The sequence below is a fragment of the Pantherophis guttatus genome, chromosome 1 (assembly GCF_059756535.1).
Source record: "Pantherophis guttatus breed Tessera chromosome 1, ASM5975653v1, whole genome shotgun sequence".
NCBI lineage: Eukaryota > Metazoa > Chordata > Lepidosauria > Squamata > Colubridae > Pantherophis > Pantherophis guttatus.
In genome coordinates, this window is record NC_142063.1 from 114,635,314 (window position 1) to 114,653,194 (window position 17,881).

The 17,881-nt window shown below is 37.1% G+C and overlaps 1 protein-coding gene across 1 annotated transcript; it reads left to right on the top strand.

Annotated features, from left to right (window-relative positions):
• Positions 1 to 1,295: 1,295 nt before the first annotated feature.
• LPXN (leupaxin) lies at positions 1,296 to 17,676 on the top strand. Its single transcript, XM_034420300.2, has 9 exons — positions 1,296 to 1,420; positions 5,030 to 5,199; positions 5,588 to 5,643; positions 6,982 to 7,084; positions 7,914 to 8,081; positions 8,410 to 8,583; positions 8,755 to 8,836; positions 15,597 to 15,745; positions 16,458 to 17,676. Exons 1-9 carry the CDS (start codon positions 1,408 to 1,410, stop codon positions 16,722 to 16,724), a joined length of 1,182 nt encoding a protein of 393 aa, XP_034276191.2. The 5' UTR covers positions 1,296 to 1,407; the 3' UTR covers positions 16,725 to 17,676.
• The last annotated feature ends 205 nt before the right edge of the window (positions 17,677 to 17,881 follow it).

The following is a 17,881-nucleotide window of genomic DNA, read 5'->3' on the forward strand; positions in this document are numbered from 1 at the left end:
GGCAGACACACCGCCCCTAGACAGCTATTCAAACTTCCCGTCCGATGGCTGGCAGCCAATCCGGGTGGGTGTCCTTATAAGGACATAACACTCTGCCTCCTGGAAATTTCCATCTAGAAACCTTATGCTGCAGGCACAAAAAACTTCCAGTGCAATAACCAGGTATGGAGCTGTACGGGGAATACCTCTATACTTACAGGAATTGAACTATTGAATGCTAAAACACTAAGTCCTTTTCTATATGTGAAAAATAGTGTGTGTATATGATAAAACTATTGCTGTCCCCAGAAGGAATCTAATCTAAATTCCTGAGGTCTGTGCTCCAAGCCCCTTACTCAGTTGCAGATATGCATCTCCCATTAGAACAAATGGCTGTATCTCTGTTGAGGCCTGTTTGAGGTTCTTACAGTTAAAATACTGGCTGAAACTAATATATGGAGGTGAGTTTCTAGCCCAGCATGTATTGATAGACAATCATAGTTTCCTATGGAGGAATAAAATTATATCTGACCTAGTTTACTAATCTGGTTTACTGTGGATTTATCCCCCAGTCTTTTTCTATGCTGGATTTGGGTAAAGTGTAGACTGAGGTCAAGCAGAAAAAAAATAAAACTTGATATGCAAAGGGATAGAGTTCATATTTCACATCATTATTATAATGAGTTCACACACCTGTTTTTTAAGATCCCCAAATATTTTTAGTGTATCCTCGGGCCCTAACATAGAACAATGCTTACATTTGTGTGCCTGGATGCCCTGAGTTGATGTTGATGAGATAATTTAATGCAGCTTGCTATTAGGATCCTTCTGCATATTTTCAGACACTGAAATTAAGACAGTTGTGTGTGTACTCCTGAAATGAGCTATTTATCATTCGTGGAGGACCAAATTAATCATGAATTATTTGGTCTTGTTCCAGCAGGCAGTTGTACATTTCCTGTTAAATGACCAGTATTATGAAGCTTCCCAAAAAGCGAGCAAATTTTGTGCTATAGCAATAGCTTTAGAAGTTGTTGGACATAGCCTACATATGCTTCATTTCTGTTATAAATTTTTTTAAAAAGTGGTATGGTTTGTATTTTATCTGTGTTTTAGTTTTAGTGTCTGTGAAGATAAATAATTTCTATCTATAGGAAAAATTGCATAATGATCACATCAAATATACATCTCTTTCTGTTGTACAATTTGAGTACAATTTTTGAAAAATCAGTTTAAGATGTAAACCACAGTAAGGGAAAGAAACATTAACCTCTAAAGAGAGGAAGTGCAGTTAGAGTGAGGAACTGAAAAAGTCTGTGCAAAGTACTGCCCTACACCCTCACCATCTTGCTCATTTCCCCTTCTATTACTCAACAAACCTGCTTCTCTACCAGAGATTCGGGTAAGAAGACCCAGTGGAAATAGGTCATGGATGATTTAGGTAAGTGATTCTTTTTTTTTTTTTTAGTATAGCAAAAGAATAAGGACTGCAGAAATGGGTTTGTAATCGTACCGCAAAGAGTTTCATCTTATGCAGAATGGGAGAAACAGAGAAAACTGAAGAGGGCAAGGAGATCTTGAACACCAGGCAGAGGCTTTGTGCCTTTAGCTGCTGCTTGATGGGTATACATTAGTACAGTTCCCTCCTCAAACCATAATGGTTGGATTGCTGTAAACCACGGCAACCTATCTGGTTGCTGGTATAGAAAAAAGTGAATTCACATTAAAACAGAATGTTGAAGGAACCTAGAACCTAACTTAGGAGTAGAAACTGATGGTTTATCTGTATCTTTTTAATCAGGATTTTTTCTCTAAAAAATAATATTTTGAAATGTGATGACACGTAATACAATAAGTAGAAGATTATTTCAGCAGGGAAAAACACTATGTAAATTGTTAAAAGAACAAACATTTCATAATCAAAGTAGAACTAGGAAAATATAAAAATTATGTTTTTAAATTTGATCCTGCTAGGCTAGCCCTCACTTCCTCTGGCTCATCAGCTATTGCCACTAGTGATCAATAGAAATCACAGAGATTGGAGCCCCTCTAGCTATTTCTCTTGAAGTCTATAACATTTTACTACACACATTTTTCATGTTTTCAGCATGAAATAATAGAATTATTCCATCATAATGTCTATCATTTTGTATCTACTTGTCTTTAGACCTTACATGCTAGTAGCCCTATGTACTAGTACAATTCTTTATATTTTTCTAAAAGATGAAAAGTGAATATAAATACCACTAACAATGACTTAACAGTATTTTAAAATGCAATTATTATATTAAAGAGGTTTAATAAGGAAAAAGTGCCATTCATCCTATTTTATTCCACCAAAATCATTTTGGAGTTAGCAATCAGCTGCATGATGTTATTGCTGGGCAAGGAGCCTATGATATGAAGATGAAACAAGCAGCCTTCATTAATCCAATTCTTGTCAGAAGGATTTTTTTACATTTCAATTTGATGAGTGCAATACGGTAGCAGCAGATCTTTGTTGCACCAGGGAATCCAGATCTGGTACAATTATTTATACCATTGTTAATACTGTGGTACAGAGAAGCAAAACAGTTCCTATAATCTCTGCACTCTTTTCTGAAGCTTGATCTCCAGTCAAGAACTAAAGTGCTCCATGCTAATTGAGATGAATACAATGGTCACGATAGTAAAAACTATAGAGAGGTTGAGGAGAATAAACAAAAATCAAAGAACCAGCTTAGAACTGGTTATTTACTTATTACATTGTTTTCTATAACCACCCATTTTCCAAATTGTAACTCTGGGTAGTGCCCAGAGTTGGCACTCTCTGGGTTCTTTCAATTAAACATTTATTGAACTCTGGAAGTGCACCATCTCTGTAGTGGTTCCTCCCAGGTTTTGGATGGCTCCCATTCTGCTGTTGTTCACCAAAGTCATGAATACCTGGCCCTTCACCCAGGCCTTTGGTGAGAGACAGTAAGACCCCCTCGCTTTATCATATTTGCCGTGTTTTATCTTTATCTTTTATTGATTTTTGGGGTAAGTAATTTCTTTAATTGTTGTGAGACACCCAGAACTGTTGAGTTGGGTAGCATACAAATTTAATACAAGTATTACTATTTTAAAATATTTTGATCCTACAATATATATGGATTTATAGGATTAATCATCACTTACACAAGAGAGTGTAGTTGCTACTTAGCCAGCATTTACAAGCCAGATCAGAATTTTACATTCTTTAGATGTGAGGATATATTATCAGAAGATTTCTTCAGTCTAAACAATAGCTGCAAGTCCTCATTTGAAGTAATCAGAAATAACTGAAAAGAAGAACTTGTCAGTCAGGGATTTATTGATATATAAAAGTGATTTGATAACATCCACATGTGTGTCTCAATCAATATATCAACACTCAAGCCACCAGTATATGTGTTTACAAGGGTCTTTCAGTCTAAAACAGACGAACAGGTTAAATTTGCAAGTATGTAGTTTATATATTTTTCCTGTTTCTAGCTTTTCATTGTGTCTTCACACATGAAAGGATGACGTTAACCTTAAAGTTGTTTGGCATATACATAAACAGCAGTCTTATGATTAGAAAGAGATGTCCGATTTTAAATATTGTGAAAAGGCAGCAGATAGTTGTTTAATGCTTAACCTAATTTTTAATGCCAGTCATTGTAAGGCTGGCCCATGGAATTAATTGCCAATAAAAATAGGACCAACTTTGGCTTGGTCTTGGAGAGTTGTCTTGGATGGGTGTGTCCAAGGCAGTAGAAGGGCAAGAGATTATTTTATGATGTCTGTTTCTATGACATTGTGAAGGGGTAAGCCAGATATCAGAAAGCCATATTTTAAAGTGTGAGGGAAATGGTATGTGTGATTGGATAAAAAACCAGATGATCAAAAGGTATCTTGAGGAAGCAGAAATGATGAAGAGACTTTTAAAGAAGTTGCCCATTGACAAGGAAAGTGTTTTGCCAGTGGGAGGAGAAGCTACTATCTGGCTGAATTGCAAGAAGAGACAACGAACACAAGCTAATTGTGAAGAGAGGATGTGAAGAATAATCCCTGGAAGCACAGAGGAAGGATAGCTCTGAGAAGATTACATATATATACTTATATAAGATTTGTATGTGTTTACCCGCACACAAACAGAAAAACACAAGAGAAAATTGGTTTATTGGTTTAAACAATAAAGAGGCCATTTAAAACAGGGACATATTTTTTAATGTGTCATTTCACATATTCTCTTAACTTCAGAACAAGGAGCCATGAATTAAAAATATAATGGTATTTAAAATTCAGATATTAATGTGCAACCAAAATATCCTCCGAACCTATAAAGCAATCTGCACTCAGACCTTAAGATAGGATTAGATCAAAATCTTTTCTAAAAAGAGCATGCATTCTGTTACTGAGAATGGAAATGTTCTGTGACTATAGTGGTGTTTCCTTTTCTGAGAAAATGTTGTAAACAAGCACATTTACTTTTTATATTTTTGGCTAAGGCAGTGCGATCAGTCGTCAAGATAATTCTCTCACTGAATTATTTTAATTTTTTTCATGGATTGTATCTTTTACATAGTTTTAAAAACTATATTGACAAGACTTACAAGGAACTCTGTGTGGATGCTAAATTTTATTGCCTCTCTTTCTTTCTTTTTTCTACAGGATTATAGTAATTTGGGATTTCCATCTCTTGGTTATACTTAGCTTTTAGATCCACCTTTTTCTGTGAATACATTCATTCTGGGAAGGATAGAATAATCCCTAAATCGATGAGCAATTCTTTTTTGCCTCTCTGTTACAAGATATAGTTTGGTGTTTTCTATAGTGGTAGCAGTCTGGAATAGCAAGAGGTCTTTTCCTCCACTTCTGTTTGCCCCAGCCTAGGTCATCATAGATCAAGGAGACATTTGATAGCAATATTGTAGTTTTACAAATGCAATAGAGTTATTTTTCTGCTAAAGAACTCACAGTGAGATGGGATGCACATACCAAAGGGCTTGTAGAAAACTAAGACAAAAAGACAGATGTATTTGAACCATATAATGCTTTTGTTTAGATGCTTTGTTGGCAGAACTGGAACAAACCACACAGAGTCTGACTGTGAATGACTCAGACCCAACTGTTTGCTTTCTTCTGGAGCGCGACAACAAACCAAAACCAGCAGCAACAACAACAGAAAGCCATTTAACCCAATACCACAAATTAACACCTGAAGAAGCAAAAAAGGTATTTTTCTTAAGCTATATAAGTCTTAGGAAGCTACAAATTATGAAAGGAAGTGCTCACAAATTTGACCCTATTAGAAAATTCATTCCAGCCCTTGGCTCATCCCTGTTCTGATATATAACAGATTCTTTATTGGATAGTCCGTTTGCTTGCCTTTCTCTCCCAATTTGTATCTGGAACATAGTTGACCATTACAACATGTAGAAGAACTGGTTCCAGAATGGAAGATGATAGTTTAGAGGCTGCTTTAGAAGTACTGGGCAGTGCAACATTTTCTGAATGGTTGTAGTTATCAGCACGATAATAACCAGAAATTGAGCATTTTCTTCAGGGACTTTGGGTATAGGCAGTATTCTTACACGTATCTGCTATATATATATATTTCCAGGTAGAACCAGCATGCAATGTTCAAACCCATAAAGAAGATGCAGATAATATTTACAGGTAACTTATTACAGAAAAAAATAAACATTATCTTTTAATTATACTACTGTTTTGCATTTCATGTCTTCTAAAGCTGTATCACTGTCCTCACTTGTCTATGCTTGAGTAAAGAAATTAGAACAATCAATTTCCTTATAAAAGCTTACTTCCAAACTGTAATATGACATTTTAAGCAGTTTCCCATGGATGTCCTAAGGACATTTACCTAAGGACATTTACCAATGTAAGTATGGCTGCTTTTTACCCAATAGATGGGTCATTATCTATAGGTTGGAGTTACCAAGGCATATTTTGCATTTTGATAGAACATTGAAGGAAATGGAGCTTGCCCAATCAAAAAATGTGTGCCAGAGTGTGTATAGCCAGTTATTCTATATACACAAAAGTTTATCAATTCTCCCTAGCCATTAATTCCAGGTTACTCTTAATCAGCTTCTAGTAGGATGCTACAATCAAGTCACTTTATTTTAGTTTCTGTTAACATCATCAAATGGTTATAACAATGTCACTAATTTTCAAAACAGGGAATCAAGTTGGTATTTTAAGTAACATTTAAACAGGAGGAATATTTATCTGTATGGTACTCACAAGGCTGAATGTAAATATATCCTGAGTCAGAAATATAAAGCTCTGGAAATTATTCATCCTTATTTCCAAGAACCCTGGGTGATTTAGTATATAATGTAATTTTTGGCTTGCAGAGTGGGTGAAAATTATATTGGAAAAAATATTTTATTATCATCCGTATAATATACACTTATGCTATCTAACCGGAAAATTTTAGGGTGACTTAAAATTAATAAATTAGCTCAGACATTAGCATAAAAGTTGAGTGTTGCAACTCAAAAAAAATTTTTCATAGTGAAAGTTTCAACTGCTTTATGAAACGAATATTTTGATTTGCCAGTTCATCACTTAAGAATGATGAGCAAAAAGATAGATGAATTAAATGACATGAAAATGTGTGGTCTCCATATATTGCATTAAATTTCTACAGCCTTTCACAAATTGGACTGTCTTATACATGCATGCAATCTATCAGTACTTTATAGAAAATGGGAAGTCGGTAAGAGGACAGGCAGAATTATTGCTTGCCTAATACTAATACAGTAGAACAGCAAATAAATCACAGGTTTTGCCATTCATAAATTTGAGTCATATTCTGAGATGAACTTTTGAGGCCAATAAGTAAATAACTGAAATAGTGGGTTGTTGTTTTTTTGAGAAGGTATTATACGTATATAATGACAGATAGAATGATAGTATATGCAAGAATTTAAAGATTTACTTTTTCATTCCTTTCACTTGGTTGATCATACATATTTTTATTTTTTATAGCAAAGTTTTACCTCCACAGCCAATTGTGTCCTCCTCATCTTCTACTTCAGTTGCTCAGGAACTGGATGATATTTTGGCTTGCTTAGGAACAATCCAGTCCAAGGTGAATAATGGGATTGTAACTTAAATACCTTTTGAAATGAAAACTGTTTATACAGAGTATAACAAACTCACAATTCTAGGAGTTGAAGTCCACACATACTGGAGTTGCCAAGGTTGAAAAACACTGGCAAATAAATTAAGGAAAGATGGAGCTTGTCTACATTATAGTCAGCTTGCCTGCTTCAAATTCATATTGACAGGAAAAAATCATAAAGGGAGAGTACAGGGTTTAAAAATACTTAGGAAGTGAGACTGGAGGCTATCATGAGTACTATTATTCTGAATGTCTTTAAATTATTTCTCACGTGGTTGTGTATATTATCATATGCTTCTGTATATATCTAGTATATTTTATGATTGCAGTTGTTCTTGGCTTTTTTTTTTTCCTTGGTCCTGCATCTTTGATCACCCTGCAGCCTCCCTGACTGCCTATGTTTCAGATCTGGAAAAGAACTGTGGGAAATGGTTTTCATAATATCGTTTGGGGGTGTAGTTTGAGCATAGGAAGTTAAGGGAGCTAAAAGCCTTGTGCAGTTGAATGTACAAAATAAAAAAGAACATGTTTAAGAACCATGTCCTTACAGTATTACATAATTAAGAGTTCGTAGATTTGCCATTCAAAAAGAAAAGCATGATTCTGTTTGTTCCAAACATTTTTTTCAGGAAAGAAAAAAAAATGTGGGGATGTATATATGAGAATTATATGTCATCGAAAATGTTTTATAAAAGTGCATGAATGTTGCGGATTAATAGATCAATAAATACCTGTCCTGGAAGCAGAGAAAGCTACACAAAAAGATAGAGATTGCAAATTATTTATTCTCCGGTAGGTCTCAGATGGCCTGGCCACTTCTGGTCAGTCAACTTCAGCAGAAGGGAACACCACTGACAACCTAGACAGCATGTTGAAGAGTTTGACTCATGATATGCAGGACCTTGGCGTTGCTACTGTGCCTAAGGGTAACTGTGCCTCTTGCCATAAACCTATTGCTGGAAAGGTAAGCATGGGGATGGATCTAGCTATCTGCTCTTTCTACCATTCCCAGTCTCACCAAGGTTGCTATAATCAATTGCTTATTTGTCACACTTTTAAACTGCATGACATCTATAATTAAGAAGGCAAATTAGAATTTTTTATTTTGCAATCACTGAGAATCTTTATGTCTTAGCCTAAAGAGCTTCTGTTGCTCGCTAAGCCAATGAGGGGCGCTTGATGTAAAACAGAGCATCTTTGAGAATGTGTAGCTTCTTTTTGAGAGAGTCTGCACTGTAGAGAGTGAAGTATCTTTATCCAATGTCTTCAACTAATCCTTTAATGAATTCTAGGTAATTACAGCTCTGGGAAAGATATGGCATCCTGAACACTTCACATGCGCCCATTGTGGAAAAGAAGTGGGCTCCCGGCCATTCTTTGAGCGGGACAATAAAGCTTACTGCCAAGAAGACTACCATCAGCTCTTCTCTCCTCGCTGTGCTTACTGTACGGCACCCATCCAGGAGGTATGTTTCACTGTTTCTGCCTTCTGGTAATCAACTGCCTTCATAACTCGTCCCAAGCATTAGCTATGTGAGGCTAAAGACAAAACGATGCCACCCTCCCTGTTCCATGTACCAAAGATACATTTGTCATATATAATATTATTCCAGTAAAGCTTTTTGTTTTCTTTACAGAAAATCATAACAGCTATGGATCAGACTTGGCACCCTGAGCATTTCTTTTGTACACATTGTGGGACTGTTTTTGGTGATGATGGTGCGTCATTATTTCTCAAAGTTCCTGACTTAGCTTTTGCCAGCTTGTTTAATGTCTTTATCTATTGGTATAAATATAATCCAGGTAGATGAATGTGAAACATTTCCGAGTAGAAGTATTCTTAGCCCCAAACATCTCATTCCAACTCTGCGGGAAGTGATTCAATATTATACACAAGCCAAGAAAAATTTGAGGAGGTGCTGTATGTGAATTTGCAAATGAGGAAATGAATGCAGAATTTTTAAAGATAGAAAATGCCGCTAGAAAAGTTGCCAGTAGGATGGAGTAAGGAATCTTGCTGAAAGATGCAAACATGGCTGTGAATAAATGTATGCTTCTGGCTGCATTTGTTATATAGAAGTCAGAATTTGGTATATCAGGAGAAATATAAAAATGATGGATGCAGAGAAAATGGGGTACTTACATCTACAAGAAAACAAGAAAAGATTGGATCAAGGAAGAATGAATGAATAAGTGAGTGGATGGATGGATGGATGTTGAATGAATGTGGATTGGATTAAAAAATGAGAGTACTAAAGAAGTACGGTACCTTAGGCGGTTCAGTTATACAGAGAGAAAGAATGAGGGCTGAATTGTGAAGCAAATATGTGAAGGAAGAGTGACTGCACTGAAAAAAGGAGAAGTAAGAAAAAGTGTGGTTGGATGGAGTCAATAAGTGTTTCTAAAGAGGAGGTAGACTCCTTAAAGAACAAAAAGTAGTGGCTGAAGCTAAGTACAGACTTGATGGAAGGATAGAAGGTTCACAAGGCTAGAAAGTGTGAAGGCGTCATAAATGATGTCAGTATAAATTGGCTGCAACTTGTTTCCTTTCATTTATCTCATGCATTTAATGTTTTTGGCTTATTATTTCTTATGTTTTTTCTTCATGTCATATCATGTTGTCTGCTGATAGAAGAGAATATTTGTAGCTCAGATTTGAACTGCGGGGTCCTCTCTGAGCTTGATTGTTTTCTTGCAGACGTTTTATTATCAAACTAGATAAAGCACTGATGAGGTTACCTGATTTGATGATGAAACATCTGCAAGAAAACTACTGAGCTCAGAGAATACCAAGGACCCCACCATACTGTCTGCCTTCTAAGGAAATGGCATGACATGTATGCATGTATGTATGGTCACTCAGGTAATAGTAGTTTTCTTCTAATGGATGCCAGTATCATAGTTTTCTTTGAATGCGTTTTATCTCTCCTGAGTGTAAGCTGATACACAGAGCAGCAGAGGGGAGCACTGATTAAAGTGTTTCAATTTCATTTTTCCTGGGTAGCATGCAGCAAATAATTGGTTTTTTTCCCCTGCTTGACAAACAACAATCAGAAAAGCATCAGCACACTCACCGTGGGATTTGATCACGTATGAGCACTAATAGGACACCAGTAATTAGCTCCTAGTGGATCTCTGAGCCCATATCAGTAAAACTTGGGTCCCCGAGCTCCTAATTAGAACTAAAATGCAAAAAGTTTTACAGGCCAATTTGATGAGCTGGATTCTAACTAAATTAAGTCTTTTAGGCAACCCAAGGGCACTATTCTTTCTTTCTTGGCCATGTGGGAGAATTTCCCCTAAGCACTGCTCACAGTTATTGCTTCATGCTTTTAGAAGCATGAACTTTATTGCATTGGCAGCAGTTTCTTCATCTTTGGTGTGGTGACTCAGATTCCAATGCAATAACTGCTTTGTGCAATTAAGGGTTGTTCTCTCTTGAAACATGTAAGAATTGCAAAAGTTTAGCAAAGCACTAGCTGACCCCACGGTGAACCAAATTATATTTTTACTCAATATGAACGGTAACAAGCTGGCTAGTGGCATGAGCAGGCTTGATTTGTCTAAACAATTATCCTTCTCTTCGTGGCTGTGGCACAACTGATTGTTAATTCAACTAGATTGTTAATTCTGATTCGGCAGGAGAAACTTTTTCTTAATCAAGTTTATTTATTTTATCTTAGCATGTTTTATAAAGAGCAATAATGTAGTCCTTGACTTAGGGCCATAATTGAGCCCAAAACTTCTGTTGCTAAGCGAGACAGTTGTTAATTGAGTTTTGCCCCATTTTACAACCTTTCTTGCCACAGTTGTTAAGTGAATCACTGCAGTTCAGGGAGTGGGTTCTACTTACCTTTACTACCAGTTCGCAATGGGACCACACACTAACCCTAACCCTAACACTACACAATCTTAGTAACTGAGGGGAAAACTTGTTCACTCTAACCTTATAAGAATATTTTATAATCTTCCTGAAGCCTTAATAGAAAAGTAAATCAATTTATCAAGGATGAAGTCAGTATAGGGAGACTAAGCAAATTCACTGGAAACAATGTATAGATGCCTTTCTAGAGATTGTGGAGTCCAAAAGAAGCTTTATAAACAATTATCTACCTAAAAAACCCTACACTGCACTGTCTGCAAACAAACTGTTATAAAATATCCTAAGCATTTAAGTAGGTAAGATTGGTAATAAACAAAACAATTTTGTTGCGACCCACTCTTCAATGTCCTTGTCCAGGGATGGCCACCAGACGTAACTCCGTGCCAGTCCTTTCATTCTCATGATGCCAGGGTGTCCATTGTGGAGCGTTTTGAGCATCTTCTTCTGTAGCGCGCTGGGAATCAGCACCCGGTCTCCCCATAGGATGCAGCCTTTCATCGTGGACAGCTCCTGTTGCTTCCGTGCGAATGGGCTGAACTTTTCTGCCGGTTTCTCTGCTGGCCAGCCTCGCAAGACCCAGGATCTTACTTGTTTGAGCACAGGGTCCCTCTGGGTGTGGGTGGCCACGTCAGCTGACGTCACTGGGCAGTCTCTGTCGGCGTCTATGTGGAGGAGACTGAGGGTGGGTGCGGGGTCTTCTACTGGCTCCCTGGATGGGCATCTGCTCAGGGCATCTGCGTTCCCGATGGTTTTGCCAGGCCTGTGGACGAGTTTGTAGGAATACCCGGCAAGGAAGATGGCCCAGCGTGTCATCCTGGGCGACATATACCCGGGTGTGGGCTTGTCACCTGCTAAAAGTCCCAATAGTGGCTTATGGTCTGTGATGACCGTGAAGTTCCGGCCATATAGGTATTCGTGGAAGCGCTTGATGCCAGCCACGATGGCCAAGGCTTCCTTGTCCAGCTGACTGTAATTTCTTTCGGTGCTGGACATCGTTTTGGAAAAGTAGGTGATGGGTGCCTCTGATCCATTGGGTAGCTGGTGGCTGAGGACTGCACCAATCCCGTATGGTGAAGCATCGCAGGTCAGCAGCAGGGGAAGCGTCTCATGGTACTGGATGAGCACGCTGTCTGATGATCGGAGTCCCTTAATGGTCTTGAAGGCGGCTTCCTCTTCTGTCCCCCATCTCCACGGAACCGCTTTCCCCAGCAATCGATGGAGTGGCTCAGCGGCTGTTGCCTTCTGTTTAAGGAACACCGCATAAAAATTTAGCAATCCCAAAAATGCTTGAAGCTCGGCTTTGTTTTTGGGGGCTGGAGCTTCGTGGATTGCCCTGACTTTAGCTTTGGTGGGGTGGATGCCGGTGCCATCTATGAGATAGCCCAGGAACTCGACCTCCTGGACCCCAATGATGCATTTGTCTCTCCTAACTCTCAAACCCTTCTCCTTGAAGCGCTGCAAAACTTGTTTAAGTCGCTCAAGCAGCTGGGTTTTAGAGTGCCCGGAGATTAACACATCATCAAAGTACGGCACCACCCCTGGAATGCCTTGGAGAAGGCGTTCCATCATGGATTGAAAAATGCCTGGGGCTGCGCTGACTCCAAATTGGAGATGGTTACACTTAAATGCGCCTCTATGGGTGACAATAGTTTGTGCCTCCGCAGTTTTTTCGTCTACTGGCAATTGTTGGTAAGCCTGGGCCAGGTCCAGTTTGGCAAATATTGTCCCACTCCCAAGTGAATGCAGCAGATGTTGCACCACTGGAACTGGGTATGTGCTCTGCGATAGGGCCTTATTGATCGAACATTTATAGTCGGCGCAGGGAAGCAAGACGTGACCAGCTCTGGTCCAATTCAGCACTTTATTTAAGCACAAGGAAAAGACGAGCGGCTGTGCTGCCGGGGCTCTTTAAATATGCTCCGGCAGGCTCAGCCGCCCAATGACAGTTCTTTAATTTTCCCGCCGGAGGATTAGCCAATCCCCGGCGGATGCCCAAATAAGGACATAACAAATTTACTTTGTTAGCAGCAATCTGTAGCTTTCACTTCCAAATTCTATATAAGGAAGTATAGATAAATATACCCTTGAGTTGATCTACATGGAAACAGCCATGCATTTTTCTTAACCACAGTACCAAAAGACGGTTGTCATTGCCTTTTAGAATATTCTTCAATTTCTCGGTTTAATCTAAAAAGTAAATATTTAGCAAATTGAGTTGAACTCCTGATGACTGTATTCTTTTGAGGCCTGGAATATCTGGGTAGATTCTCACTCAAATATTAACCATACTAATATTTCTTAGACAAGTTCAGCCAGGTATTGCACCAGAGGAGAGAGAGGAAAGTTTAGAGGAAATCAAACTGCATATGTTCCCAATATCAAGCTCTATCTTTAATGGCTTCTCATTTAAAACTCATCCCTGTTTTTGCTTCAAAATCTTTTTTTTTTTAAATCCTCCACTTTTCTGCATCATAGCGATTTGCCTTTACTGGGGTACCTATGGTGATTTTTTCTTTAAGCTATGTGAGGAATTTAGACTTTCTTGAAACAGAGCAAATCTAAAAATCTAAATGTTCATGTTTATCTATTTTGTGTGAAAGATAAGGGGGCAGAACTTAATGTTCCAGAATTCTGTCTAGAATGGTTCATCTGCACTGATAATAGATTTGTTCTTGGAATCCTCTTGTGGTCATAACAGCAAATCTTTTAGCCTTTACTTATTGGTCCAGTAACTTTCCTCTTAAACTCTCTGATATAATCATCTCATGAAAAGCACCAACTCTGATCTTAGAGCCTCCTGTTGAAAATATTTGTCACATAATGTCTTGTGAATGCACTTTCGTTATTATAGTTTTTATAAATTAACATATGTATTAACAGATTCATTTCAGCATGCTTGTATTTTATGTTCAAAGTATTTCATTCTATCAGCATGCTTGTATTTTATGTTCAAAGTATTTCATTCTAGTACAATGTAAAGCAGAATTGGCTTGTATCTCAGGGGTCCCCAAACTTGGCAGCTTTAAGACTTGTGGACTTCAACCCCCAGAATTCTCCAGCCAGCTAATTCTGGGAGTTGAAGTCCACAAGTCTTAAAGCTGCCAAGTTTGAAGACCTCTGGTCTATTTAGTAGTTATTTCTGGTATAAGGAAAGTAACTATCCAAGGTAGATTCTAGATGGAGATTCCTGGCTGCCTTTGGCTGAGAAACTCAGTCCTTATCAGTCTGGCACCACGAGCATACCTTCTCTGACTGTGAGTGGAGGCTCATCTGGAAATAGAGATTAAAGGGTGTGACAATAACAAAGGGACAGTTTCATTGCTCATCCTACAGACACTGAAGTACAGCCATATGTGGCCATTTTGGACACTTTCTTCCCAGGAAGCAATCAAGCTACCATTATTCAAAACCTCCAGCAAACAAATAGAATTAGAGCACATGTGGTCATAGTCATAATATTATATCCAACCTATTACCAAATTCTTTGCCCACTACTCTCTATTCATCATTGCTAGCCACAACTATTCCATTATAGATGTTATATTTAGAACTAGACTTTTAAATTTATAAGTCATTCATGCATGCATTAAACATGTATTGCTTCCTTTATTATATATTGTAGAATGCCACAACCTGTTTTTAATTTTTTAATGTTTAATATTCTGTAAAGCAAAAACAAGAAGAATATAAAATAACAATGCCAAATTGTCAACATTCAATCATAGGTTACATAACATTCAATTTATCAGTAGAAGAGTTATTATTAGAAGTACAACTTACTGTATATAATCTTTCCAGAACCAATAAAAATGTGATTCATCAATTAGCGAAATCAGCATTCAAATTTTATTGGTTACTTTTTCCATAAGAACAATTGACCATACTTTTGCATGCCATTTATTCAATTACAGGTTATCTAGAAATTTCAGTTTTGAGCAACTTTCAATTCTGCAGCCAGGAGTAAGAATACAATTAGTTCCTTTTTATTTAGAGTTATCGCCCTCAAAAATATGTAGTAATCACAACTCTTGAATGCATTCTATTTTTTGTTCAGTTATTATTCTAACTTTAAATAGTATCGTCCAATAATTCACCTTTTTACAAGTCTACCACACTGATAAAAATGTTCCTTTCTGATTCCAAGCCCTATAACAATTGGATCATTCCAATTGTTGGATCATTCATGCGAATTTAGTTAGAGTTAAATGCCAGTGATGTAATATCTTCTACTTCATTCCTTGTATGGAAGTTAATAGAAAACCATTAATTATATATTCCTTTCTACCAGTCTCTTAAGTCTCCATCTCTCTATCCTTCTCCTTCTGTTTCCACCCTGTTTCTTCCTGCCTTTATGGCAAAACATTCACTCCTGCAATTCATAAGAACTCATAAAAAGAACTACATGTCAAAATAGTTCTCGCTTTGACAATCAAGATCGTTAACAGATCAATGTTCAACTAGTCTGAAGATCAGGGACCCTAATTAAAGAGTCTCTCCCTTCCTAATGCTTTTCCAAGCAAAGAGATAGCATACCTTTGTGTCCATGTGACGAATTCACTGTTTTTAATTATTATGTTCCCAAACCTTCTTCTGTAGGTTTCCAGGTGAAAGATGGAAAGCCATACTGCCAGAAAGATTTCCAGAGCATTTTTTCTCCCAAATGCAGAGGCTGTGATCGTCCTGTGATGACTCAATATTTGTCAGCTCTGAATGCCGTATGGCATCCCGAATGTTTTGTGTGCAGAGTAAGTATGTGGAATCACCCAGAGTTAGTATCTGTTTGGGTAGCTGGTAGTTATGGGACACTTAAGTGGTGGGATTTGGCTTAGTGGTACATCCAATATTTAAGGGGCTCCAGATAGACTTTGGTTACAGCCCCTGCATATAATTAGACTTCTTAAATGCCAGCTAATTGATGTGTGATTTGTACCTTGATATTAGGAAATCTCTCAAACTAAAAATATTAAAATCTGATATTAAACCTGTGCCACAAAGCATGTATATATTTTTACGTGTGTACACACATACCTACACGCATACACATGCACACATACACATATAAACACACTATCCAAATATTGATGATAGCAAGTTAATGTTGTTAAAAGTGGAAGCGAACACTGCAACACAATTTGAACTTAATATTAGGAAAAAGTGGGCCTATTCTTAAGTGTCCTTATGTTGACCTGGATACTTACATTGAAAAACCTTGGGCAGGATTAGCTGTTTTTGTAACAGTTCCACTTCTGTCCTGGATGGGTTTATGTTTCAAACATAATTCCAAGAAGAAAATAATGAATTAGGAAAAAAAAAACAGCCAAAGTTATTTATTTTAAATAGTAGCGAACTAGTAATCAGGGTGCCTTTGCCTAATGCAGCACTGGAAAGAATCTAACCATATACCAATCTCAGAAATATTTTTATACCCTGACACAGGCTCCTTTCCTCTATTTTCAGGATTGTTTCTGCAGTTTTACTGATGGTTCTTTCTTTGAACTGAATGGTCAGCCATACTGTGAGCTTCACTTCCATCATCACCAGGGAACAGTGTGCCATGGTTGTGGAAAACCTATCGTTGGACGGTGCGTCAGTGCCATGGGACACAAGTTTCACCCAGAGCACTTTGTTTGTGCCTTTTGCCTTACTCAGTTGCACAATGGTATTTTTCAGGAGCAGAATGGTAAAACCTACTGTCACTCTTGCTTTAAAAAACTCTTCGTTTAACTTAGAAATATGGGAAACATTACTCTTCCCAAGAACGTTATTGCAAAACAAAAAATAAGACGGCAATCCCAGGACCCTTCCTTGGTGTATAGAGCTTCCTGAGATTTTCTTTTGAGTAAAAAAACCACAAAATTAGGCAACATTAAATATAAATATGATAATTTGCCCAATATTGTAACCCACTGTTATACTTTAATGTTTTCAGATTAACCAACTGTTAGGTATGTAGCTTTTGTGTTGAATTTAAATAACTTTACTACAATTCATTATCTGGAGATCTGGGCTTTTTTTAGAAATACCGGTATTAAGAGCATATATAAATGTTTTTTGAGATTTTTATCAGTTGATAAGAACAAGTTGGTTTTTTAACTAACACATACTGTATTCATCTGCAGAAATATCTTTCATTATTTCTATAATTTTTGTAACTAATAGCAGAGATCTGATGTCTTGAAGTAGATATATTGCAAATTAAAGAAAATTTTTCAAAAGCCACTTGGGCTTACTTCCTGATCAGGGTGGATAAAACTGTTCTGAGTAGGATAATCTCATTTAAAATTTTATTTAGATGACAAAGGGAAGCTATGCCAATGCATCTTGAAATCAGTGGCTTTTTAATGCTACACTTGTGCAAAATTGCACATTCAATGCAAATATAGTCTGTTGAGTAAACGATATGGAATCTTTGTATTTCTCCCTGTGCTACACCGCTTACATCTTGCCCATCCAATGCTGCTCACTCTGAATAGCTCTGGCAGCAGTGTTCCATTAAGGTATCTTTTATATAAATGTTCTGAAGTCTCTTGCCAGATTATTTGAATATTTATCTTCCCCTTAATCTTCTTAAGTTTTCATACACACTATGATAAAGAATGTCTTTGTTTTCATTATCTTGCTTATAAACAATTAAATAATACTTAAAGAAGAATAAATTTTATTGTTGGTCATGAAATTTTGTGTGTTTGATTTTTAAAACTACAGTATTTGCATGCAAATCTGGTTGATGCTGATTATCATAAAAATAAGATAAGATTTCTACTATGTTACTATTAGAGTTGGCTTTAACAGGACAAATTTATTTAAAAAATAAAAGTAGAAATGAAAGATAAGGAAAAGATGCAATAATTCAGTGTTAACAAGAGAACAAATTAAACATT